The following is an 11,391-nucleotide window of genomic DNA, read 5'->3' as shown; positions in this document are numbered from 1 at the left end:
TTTGAGGTAGAGTCTTTTTACCCAAGATGGCCTTGAACTCTCTTGTGTAATTGAGCTTGAACTTCTGATCCCTTTGACCCCTCTTCCTGAGACCCAGGTCACTGTTGGGTGCCACCATTTATGCAGCACTGGGGATGGAAGCAAGCTGGGCAAGCACTCTACCAATTGAGCCACACCCTGGTCCCTTGTTCACGTTTATGCCTTCTGCTCCCCTTCCACCTTCCCTCAGTCCTCCCCTTTCAGGTTCCTTCTCCTGTCTATATGCCCCACAGGGGAGGACACCTGTGCAGTTTGTCTTTCTGACTCTGGCTGACTGGGCTTTTCACAGGGTCCCGAGAACGGGAGGATTTTGTTGATAATGGCTGCTTAGTCCTGCACCGCACACATCACACTTTCTTCATCTGTTGGTGGACATGCCACCTTTTTGTTTTATTATCGGGTTATTGGATATTGGGCACTCTGATATTGGCACGTGACCAGTCCGCTATGGTTGAGGAGAAGGATTTTATCGTAGATATGAGGGAGAGTACAGCCAGAGGCATCTGAATGAATAAGACCCTATTGCGGAAGGCACTGCAGGGCATGGAGAAATTAGGCTGGGACCTAACTGGAAACTCCACCCTGCTGGCTGCCTATCATGGTGCTGAATGGGGCCATGTAGGCTGCTGGTGGAGACCTGAAACCAACATTTCTGCTTGGCTGTGGACACTGTGGGCTGAAATACCAAATGCATACAGAATGTACCTGCTTCTGCCATAGTAGTTTGGCGATTATGGGTAAAGCCTTTTGGTTGAATTTAATGCCTATTCCACAAGAGGAAGTTCCCATCTGGTACTGTAAGTCAGGAGAAAACCTGTAGCTGGGGAGGTAGTAGGTTCCCAGGGGGGAAGCAACTTCTATGGCTTTGCTAGATGAACGTGATGTGTCCATCAGACTGCACTTAAGACATGTCTACACCCATTGATCACTTGTTAGCAGCCTCAGCTCAACCACCAGTGAAGCGCCTGAGAACCAGAGACAGTCACTGTGGCACGGTGGCCTACTTCTTAGCCACAGGTGGACATACATAGTCACCTCTCCAGGACTCAGGAATCACTGTGGAAGAAGAGGTGAAAAAAAAATGTCAGAGCCTGAGAAAGGGACTGAGTATTGTGTAAGTTTTGTAAGATGGAAACATTCAACCCTTCAGGGAAGCTTCTAAGCAGAGAAGCTAAACATCTCATAATAGCTTCAGGAAGTCCCTGAAGCCAACCAGATTGACCAGGCCCCTCCCTGCCAGGGCAGCCAGTAAAAGCTGCAAAGGAGTCTCTCCTACTAGTCACGCTACAAGGAGACTCTGACTTAAGAGCAGCTGCCTAGAAGAAGCAGAACAGAGACGAGCTGGCTGCAAGAGGTTTGGACAACTGAAGCCCCTGGAGAAGACGCCCTCCAGCCTGTTGAGCTGTGTACAGGCTGTGCCCTGTGCTCCAGGTTCCCGTCTCTGTGAGTTCTCACTCAGGCAGGGGTGGGCTTGGTGATGAGCTGTCTTTGAGTCATTTCTGCTCCTGTAAGTAATTTTTGATCCGAACATTTTTCTTAAGTAACTCCAATATAAAACTGATTGGTTCACCAAGTTGGACTTTGGTGGTAACCATACTGTGGTCAAGGGGTCACAATCTGGGGTGGGTAGATGTGTATGTTAAGTCTCCCCAGGATAAGTTTTGTCGCATAGCACCATGGAAGCCAGGCCTATAAGTGTCTGTGCTTGTCACCTGGCCAAGGTCACCTGATACGGCCGAGAGAAATCAAATTAGGCCTGTCAGGGGGTGCAAAGCAAGACTGAGGCTGTGGACATTTTATTGAGAGCAATCAGACTTTTTATCCTCTTACCAGAAACAGAATATAATGGCAGTTGCCAGGATACAATGAAGTGTGTAAGCTATACAGGGAACACAGATTAATGTCAAAGACCAGTTATCCTGTCCAGCCTCCATGTTCGACAGTCAAGCATGCTGCTTTGACTACTAAGAGCAGAGAAACACAAGGCAGCCTGAACACTTCACTGCCTGAGAGAGAGTGATGGTCTCTTAGGAACCCGAAAGTGTTAGGGTCAGAGAGAATCCCCCAAGAAAAGTCCAACAGTCACATGTGCAGTAAACAAGAGCATTTATTGTTTCCAACAAGTTGGGGTGGCAACTAACAACCCCAAAGGGAGGTCACAAGCTCCTTCTAAATGGAGTTGGGAGAATTTCAGGGAGGAGGGATTAATCTGGGGCTGACTGGTGGAGGAAAGATTACTCCAGGGCTGACTGGAGGAAGGCTCCAGTGGTTAGGAACCTTCCAGCTGCAGGACAGGGAAAGCCATAACATTAGTGAACAGCAGGCTGTGAGGTACCTGCTGACCCAGCAAAGGGTCTGTGGGGTGCCTAGTGAGCTAGCAGAAGGCTGGGGGCACCTGCTGAATGGTTGCCCATAAATTGTGGTTTTCCTGAAAACTGATTGTTCAGCTCTGGTCTGTTTCAGTAAAGGGAAATTAAGGTCTGGTCTCTGCCAAGGCTGCTAGGAGAGCCTGTCATGGCTCTACTCCGGCTCTCTGACCCTCTCATTTACCCCTTGAGATGCTTTCCTTCTAAGTTTATAGGCTTGTAAAGTCTTCATCTTTGGGGTCCTTTTGTCAGGTGTGACCTGTGGAGACATAGCTCAATGATGTACAGAAGTAGCCATTGATCCTCCCATTGGTCTCTATGTGGGCCTTATCTTTATCATGTCTACGCCAAGCATAAAAATCGTTGACTTCTTGTAATTTAGTATCAGATACCCTAGTTCAACCATGAAGCTTTCCCAAGTCAAAGTATAGATCAGGAAACCAGGTCCCTAAAAGGGCTACATGGAAAGTCCAGTTCAGGACTTTCCCGAACCAGCATTGATTTTCCATGTGAGATTAAATGGTAGATAGGGCTTGTGCACCGCCCACTCCCCCAACTTGACTGGAAAGCCCTAGCAGGCGTGTGCTAAGAAATCATAGGGACAAGCCCACCACTTAGCTGGGTTGGTGACCTTGTAGACTTTCAGTTTTAGAGGGCCCTGTGGGTGTGCAATGGCTCTCCAGAGTCCATGGTTGACTCCCTCTGGAGCTCAGTCCTCAGAGTCAGCGTGTGAGTCCACAGGCTTCATATGTGAGAATGGTGAATCCAAATAAATAAATAAATAAATAGAAAATAAAAAATAAAGGGTTATTTAAAAAAAATAGGATTTGAATACAAAATATGTTTGGTGACTAGGATATTAAAGGTTTGCTTACCTGCATCTATATGCAATGAAACCTTTACAGAAGGGCAAGGTAGGGATTCCCTCTTTTATCTTTGTCGTGTTCTTCGGCACAAGACCTGAAATAGAACTGAGAAGGCTGGGATAACAAAATGTGCACCAGTCTGCACATCCCAACCAAGGCAGCATAACTGAGATTCTCTTCATTGTGTCCACTAACTTTTGCACTTTTTAAAATATGGTTAAATGCAGGTTTTCTGAATGCCAGACATGATTTCTCTGTATATCTTTAGCTGTCCAGAATCTCACTCTGTAGACCAGATTGACCTCAAACTGCCTCTGTCTCCCAAATGCTAGGATTAATGGCATGTGCCACCATACCCTTTTTAAAAGGACTTTCTCTATCATTTTTCTTTTCTTTCCCAAGCCTACATACATTTTTTTAAACACACAGTAAACCATTTAGAGGTTTTTTTCATTTGAATCTGACTTTACTGGATATCTCTTTTTCTGACCACAGGAGTTCAAGGCCAGCCTGGTCTACAGAGCTGGACAGTCAGGGCTGTTACACGGAGAAACCCTGTCTCTAAAACAAAATCAATAGTAAATGCACATAATTTTTAATAATGTCTGGGAGCCTAGCCAGTTTGGATGTTCACCTTCCTAGATATGGACGGAGAGGACCTAGGACTTAACACAGGGCAGGGAACCCGGACTGCTCTGTGGACTGGAGAGGGAGGGGGAGAGGAGTGGGGGTAGGGGGAGAAGGGTGGGAGGACGGGGAGAAGGGTGGGAGGAGGGGGAGAAGGGTGGGAGGAGGGGAAGGGAAATGGGAGGCTGGGAGGAGGTGGAAACTTGTTTTTTGTTTATGTTTTATTTTCTTCTTTTCGCAATAAAAAAAAAATAATGTCTATGGGGCTGGAGAGATGGCTTAGCTGTAAAGGCTAGGCTCACAACCAAAATAATCTCTATGTTTAGAAACTAGGTTGACTCTTTTTTCTGAAATTTTAAACATTCACTCTCTTGAATTATTTAGCTCCAATAAACCACTGACATCTCTTTGATGTCATCCCAAAGAGAATGAACTAGACAGAATAGGAATTAAAGTATGTAGTCACTCTGAATCCTAAAGACTTCAACATATCCTGTCCTGTAACCAGGACCTAAAAACACCTAGCCCTAGTTCTTCTCCATTCCCTCCACAAATTACATACCTGTCTTTAGTGTATTGAATCCTAGAATTCTAAATTCTTACTGATGGATAAAACTACTGAGCAATATTTTGTTTCTTTTATTATGATTGAAGTTTCAAAAAGACATTTCTTGGGCTGGACTTTGTGGCCCACCCCTTTAATCCCAGAACTTGGGAGGCAAAGTGTGGTACATCTCTGAGTTCCAGGACACACACACAAGCAAACAACCAAAAAAGTCATTCCTGGAGTCTGGAGAAATGACTCCGTGGGTTAAGTTCTCACTATGCAAGCATGGGGACCTGAGTTCAAATCTCCAGTGTGCACATAAAAGCCAGGCACAGCAACACATAATAGTAACTTCATCAGTGCGGGACATAACATGCAGATCCCGGCACTCGCTGTCCATCCAGCAGATACAGAAGCCTTTCTCACAAAATTAATTTCCTGAGCTAGGAAAGCCTTCAACACAGACATCTGACCTCCAGCACTCACATACATATGAGCCCGCACAAAGCACACATCTCTGGGGATCTTGAAGGGACATAAAATCATTCTTAGGTCTTGTGTCTGAGTTGCTATTTCTTGGCATATGCAGCATCTGGCTGAAGTTTCAGCCTGGTCTACAAAGCGAGTTCCAGGACAGCCAGGGCTGTTAACACAAAGAAACCCTGTCTTGAAAAACAAAAAATAAATAATTAGATAGATACTCGCCCAGATAGTGGTTGCACATGGCTTTAATCCCAGCACTCAGGAAGCAGAGGCAGGTGAATCTCTGTGAGTCTGAGGCCAGACTGGTCTACAAGGCAAGTTCCAGATCAGTCAGAGCTGTTACACAGAGAAACCCTGTCTCAGAAATAAATAAATAAAAATAAAATTCCAGCTTGGAGAGATAGTTCAGTGGTTAAGAGCACCAGCTGCTCTTCCAGAGGACCCAGGTTTAATTCCAATGACCACAGAGCACCTCACAACTATCTGTGCTCCAGGGACATGAAAGTAGAGGACTAAGGGAAGGGAACAAAGACATAAACCTGAACAAGAGACCTGGGGTGTGGCTCAGCTGGTAGAGTGCTTGCCTAGCTTGCTTCCAACCCCAGTGCCGCATAGATGATGGCATTTACCAGTGACCCAGGTCTCCGGAAGAGGGGTCAGAGGGTTCATAAATTCAAGGTCATTTTCAGCTACACTGAGAGTTCTAGGCCATCCCTGTCTGTGTCCAGCCTCAACAGGGTTCGCACATTACAAGGTGGGGGGGGATGTGGATTAGAAAAACTAAGTAGGAGGACCAAAGATATGAAAGAAATACCCCCGATGTAGGATAGAACCTGGAGAGCAATCCAGTGAATACTGAATATGCCCACATTTATTTTCCATATGCTTATATACCCCTATCCAAAAAGGGGAGAAGAAGGCAAAAAGACTGTTTTAATACGACACAGAGGACAACCAGAACAATTACTTGTTTCAATACTTGAGACATGAGTTCAGCATTCTGTTGTTTGAACAGGACATGTAGAGCTACACCTTAGACCAAGTATCCTAGGCAGTCACTACATGGGTCAAACCTCCTGTCATATCCCTGAAGGAGCAGAAATAAGCTTGAATTCTCTGACCTTTAGTCAGGGTGGAATGGATCCACCATCAATACCCAAAACAAATAACCATGCCTAGGTCAAGATATCTTGTTTGCAGCCACACCTTAAGTCAAACCTCTTGTCAATAACTTTGAAAGAGCAGGAGTAGGCTTAAGTTCTCTGACCTTCAGTCAAGGTGGAGCAGACCCACTTCTGTGGGACCCCAGACATCCTGGGCTAAAAGACTCTGCCAAAAAAAAAAATTTGAATAATGTAAATCATGTGCACTTATTAAAAAGTCGCAACAAACCCATTATTTTGTTTTAATTACTTGATAAAAGAAAAAAAAGAGGAAGGGGAAGAAGACGACTTGGGGGTAAAGCTATCTAACAGCCCTGAGTTTGATCCCCAGGACCACATGCTGATAACCTCTGAGCACCAGACGTGTGCCCTGACACAGACCTGAAGGTCCATACACAGAAGATAAATGAAAATATATTTAAAGAACCTAAATCTGTCCATAACTAGTCTGAAGATTCGTCTGTTTCACGGTCCTGATGAGGACAAGTGGATTCGTTCAATGTTGAGGCAACCCGTGCTGTCACGTGGTTGCCACTCAGGCACACAATCTTTGGAGGCATCTTAAGAGACAGGGAAGAAGGCTATCCTCTACTCAGCCCTCCAGGACTGGATTAGACAATGAAGCCTCCATTGCTGGGTGGAGAGGGAGGAAGGAAGGGACACAAGGGGGCTAAGGCTCTGGGTGGGTGCCAAGGCAGGGGCAGGGCAAGGAATATGGGAGACCCTTCTGGTAGGTGTTTAGTTCCGTGGTCAAAGGCCAAGTCCTAGTGCAAGTGGAGGAGGGAAACCTGGCCTGGAGCGAACCCCTTCCACATACACTTCAGGCGGCAAGAGCCAGGGGGCGCATGCGTTCCTTCAGAAGCGGCCAAGTAATTGGCTTCTCTGAGGACCAATGAGATGCAGCGATTCTCCAGGCTCGTCCAATAAGATCATGCGATGATTCCTCCTCAACCAATGGGGCTTCGAGTATCCTGGCGGGGCTGGCCCCGCCTTTCGTGCCTTCTGGAGCCACACACCAGGAACGCAGCATACTGTACCGGTCGCCATCGAAGCTGGGCGCGCGGAGGACACGCTGAGGTCAGAAAGAATTGTATTGCCTTAAAAAGAAAAAGAAGGGTGAGGGAACCTATTCCCCAAGCCTGAGGAAAAAAATCTCCATGGAATGAGGAAGGAGGGGGCCATGGGCTGGTGGGACCCCTCGCCTGAGGGAGGAGACTGGCGCCCGGAATCCTGGGTGTGAGCGAGGAGAGCTGGGGCCTGAACTTCTGGATCTGAGGGAGGAGGCTACAGGGCCTGGGGGAGGAGGGCTCGGGGTCTGGAATTCTGGCTCTGAGGGAGGAACGTTGGGGTCGGGAACGCAGTCAAAAGGGGGAAAGCTGACCCTCAGAATCCTGGGTCTGAGGGAGAAGGGCTGGAGCCTGGACTCCTGGGTCTGAGGAAGGAGACTACAGTCTGGCTACTGAGCCTGAGGGAGGAGAGCTGGGGATCTGGAGCCCTGGGTCTGAGGGCAGAGGGCTGAGTTGGAGGGAGGAGGACCAGCCCTCAGCACCTATTCCGAAGGAGGGGAGGCTGGAGTGGGTCCCCTGTGTCTGAGGAGGGAGAACTGGGCTCTCTTTTGCTGGGTCTTTTAGGAGTGCCAGGCTCTGGAGGAGGAGCTGAAGTCTGTACTTCTGTATCGAGGAGTGGAATTCAGCTAGACTCTTAGTCTGAGGGAATAGGCTGGCTGCCCAGGATCATGTGTCTGTCTGGTGGAGCTGGGTCCTAAGGACCGACATGCTGAGGCCTTGAGAGATCTGCCATGGCTCTGAACCTCAGAGGCTTAAAGGCAGAGGGCTCCCGGGCCCAGTCTCCTTCAGACACTGAAGAAAGAAAGTTGCCAAAACCTCGTCAACTATCGATGGCTGAGCCTCAGAAGTATGGAAAATAGGCATAATAAACCTGTGGCCTTGCTGTTAACTCCCAAGACACTTCAGGGCGGACTTCATGGGTTTGCATACCATAAATCTATCATAAAGTAGACACTTAACAGAAAACTGAGATTTAATCTCTCTCTGGCTGACTGAATTGTCTCCTGTTTCTCTTTCAGTTCCCAGGTCCTGATCAGCTCTTCCCAGTCTCAGAGAAGCCATGGCAGCCTGCTGTACCCAGTACTTATTGCTCTTCTTCCTGCTGGGAGCCTCCCACTGGACTTGTACGTGTGTGGGACCTCGGGGAAACAAGTGATTCCACAGAGAGTGGATTTATTGTGTCAAGAGATCAACCCACAGAGAGGGCAGTTGATCATCTTTTTTTGATTTTTTTTTCTTTTGCAAAATTAAAGATGATCTTTATCTCATCTTCCCAGTGGTCCAGAACCTTCGCTGCATGGTGAGTAGAATCCAGCGTTTGGAGGAAGATCCAGGCCGAACCTTTGACTGGACTTCAAAGACTGAGAAGGTTGAGAGTTGCAATTCTGGAGAACTTTGCCAGGAAACTGTGCTGTTGATTAAAGCAGGTAACTGGGGACCGAGCGGTGGGTCTCAATCACTGACTCCTCAGTGCTGGGTAACAGCAGTCCAGTGTAGGTCCCCAAGCTGAAAGCCATCTGACCTTGCCCATTTTTTCAGCTTCCTCCCTTTCTTTCCCCTCTCATGCTCTGGGTTCTGTGTCTAAGAGCACAACCCTATGGCAGTCTAGATAGAGGCTGGGAGGCTAGCTCAGTAAGGTGCCTGTCTTGAGTACATAAGGGTCTCAGTTGAATCCCCAGGGCCCACATACAAATGTCAGGCATGGTGGCATGAATTTGCAGTCCCATCACTGGGGAGGCAGACACAGGGGCATCCCTTGGGCTTGAGGGAGAAGGTAGCCGTGTCATTTGCTCTCTCCCTGCTAAGCACTGGGCCCACCATCCACCTTCTCTACTCTCTATCTCACAGAAGGAACCAAGACTGTTGTTTTGGCCAGTAAGGGTTGCGCCGCTCAAGGACCAGAGTCAATGACTCTGATCCAGTACACCCCACCCCCTGGCCTGATCGCCCTCTCCTTCAGTAACTACTGCAACAGCACCCTCTGCAACAGCAGAAGCAACATATCTCTATTCTGGAACCCACCGGACACCACAGGTACCTGTGCATGTCACTCTTCTCTGTGTTTCTGCTTAGTGTGGGCCTCAGTGGCCCACATGCAGTAGAATCCCTCAGTCTGCCCGGTCCTTTTCTGAGTTGAAGTCCTTTGCGGTGCAAGCCCTCCTGGGGCAGAGGGACATCGGTGAAGGCTGCAGTAATGACTGGAATGTGTTCATTTAGCAGGAAGAGGTCCCCATTAGTTTCTGAGCAGGCAGTGGCATTCATTTTAGCAATTGTGAGTTCTTCACTGCCAGGTGACAACAGTCCAGTCCCCCAGTTTGCCCTCCAGACCTATAGTCACCTGCCCATCTTTTCACCTACAAGTGTCTCTTTCCCCTCTTGTGTGCCTTATGCTGTGTCTTAGACTCTTGGTCACACTTCTAACACTGTAGATGGGTCAGCAGGTAAAGCGCTTGCCCTCTAAGCCTGAGGACCTGCATTCAATTTCCTAGAACACACAGAAAACTGCCAGGCATGGCGTCATGAGCTTCTAATCCTGGCTCTTGGAGGTGGAGGAGATGGGGAGGGTCCTTTGGATTTACTGACCAACCAGGCTGGCCTAATTGGTGGGCACCCTGTGTGTGTATGTGCTTGCATGTGCATGTGTAGAAGTCAGTGAGAGACCCTGACCCTGTGGATGACACCTGAAGTTGTCCTCTGACCTCCACACACATGCAAATGCTTATGCACCCACACACACTTAAAAAGTGACTTTTTTCTTAATGTACATGGTACAGGTCATTTAAAAATGCCGGTGACACACGTCCTCCCTGCTTATGCCTACCATCTGAACAGCAGCCCTGTCCCATCTCTGTCTCAAGCCCATGCTCACACACAACCTTCTTCACAGCTCAGATCTCCGCCCCTTGAAGATGTTTGCTGAAGCATCTTGGTAGCTGGTGTCCTCGGTTTCCTTAACTGTACTTTGAGTGCAGCACCGAGTTGTAATACCACTGACTACCCACAGTGGTACACCACTTTTTGCTCCACCTGTCCTTTCAGCTCTGTCACGCGTGTAGGCAGGATGTGGGAGTCATGTGGTCTCTGGGGTTTCTTTTAGTGTGTGTGTGTGTGTGTGTGTGTGCGCACGCGCGCGCTTGCCTGTGCATGTGTAGAAGTCAGAAGACAACTTGGAGAGTTGATTTTCTCCTTCCACCTCTATATGGGTGCCGAGGATTGAACCCAGGTCTCCAGGCTTGCACAGTAGTGCCTATACCTGCTGCACCATCTCGGCAGCCAGTGGCTGAGTTTCTGATGAAAAAAAAGCCAACTGGAGGAGGATAGGTGGGACTCAGTAGCGTATTGGTTACTGTGGCCTCTACAGGACACAGGGCGGGGCAAAAAAGCAGCTGGAACAAGCTCCCCTGGGTGCTGGACACAGCCTTAACTTACCCTCTCTTTATCCCCATCCAGTAACTCCCAGTATGCCAGGAAACCTCCGCTGCCCAACATGTGTGGCTCTGGGGTCCTGTCCCAGTGCCCCCTCTCTGCCCTGTGCCAACAGTACGACTCAGTGCTATCAAGGAAAACTTGAGCTCTCCGGAGGTAAAGGCCCCTCAAGGTTCTGGCACTCAGGGTTCCAGAGGTGAGGGAAGACTGGGCTCCCCATTCCTAAACTGTGTCTCTGTTGCCCCATCCCCTCTGGCTCACAGGAGGAATGGACTCCACCGTGCATGTTAAAGGCTGCACCACTGCAATTGGCTGCAGACTGATGGCTTCAATGACTTCAGTGGGACCCATGACAGTGAAGGAGACCTGCAGTTACTACTCTTTCCTCCAGCCCAGAAAGGCAGAAGGAAGTAATAGGGCCTCCTGGATGCTCACCTCACTGTGGGTGCTGGAGCTGCTGTTGCCCACACTGCTGGTGGCCCTGATCCACTTCCCCTAGAGGGCGCTGTCGGGGCGGGGGGGCTAGGGTTTGGCTAGGAGGGAGCCTTCTGTCTGCTGCCCACCAGTTTGAAGAATGGGAGGAGGGAGGTTTGAGGAGCAGAGAAATAGGATGAGTGTGTATTTGACACAGATAATAAACTTTGTGCTTTGTTATTAGGTCGTGTGTGTGGTGAGGGTGATTGGGAAACGAGAGCCCAAGAGCAGCTTTCAGAAGGGAGTTTTCTCCTTCCACCGTGGGAGTCCTGGGATCCATGACCCTGGGCCTTTTCGCCTACCCAGATTTGTGATTTACGTATGCTTCAAGCC

At 48.6% G+C, this 11,391-nt stretch overlaps 1 protein-coding gene across 1 annotated transcript; it reads left to right on the top strand.

Annotated features, from left to right (window-relative positions):
- Window positions 1–8,218: 8,218 nt before the first annotated feature.
- On the top strand, window positions 8,219–11,083 carry Tex101 (testis expressed 101). Its single transcript, XM_041653272.1, has 5 exons — window positions 8,219–8,282; window positions 8,436–8,585; window positions 9,007–9,192; window positions 10,609–10,740; window positions 10,848–11,083. The coding sequence occupies exons 1-5, from the start codon at window positions 8,219–8,221 to the stop codon at window positions 11,081–11,083; spliced, it is 768 nt and encodes a 255-aa protein (XP_041509206.1).
- Window positions 11,084–11,391: the final 308 nt, after the last annotated feature.

This window comes from Microtus oregoni, unplaced genomic scaffold (genome assembly GCF_018167655.1).
Source record: "Microtus oregoni isolate MIOR12 unplaced genomic scaffold, Mior012 000006F_ref0000085, whole genome shotgun sequence".
Taxonomy (NCBI): domain Eukaryota; kingdom Metazoa; phylum Chordata; class Mammalia; order Rodentia; family Cricetidae; genus Microtus; species Microtus oregoni.
The sequence above is the reverse complement of the archived record's forward strand: the minus strand, read 5'-3'. Positions and strand labels throughout refer to the sequence as shown.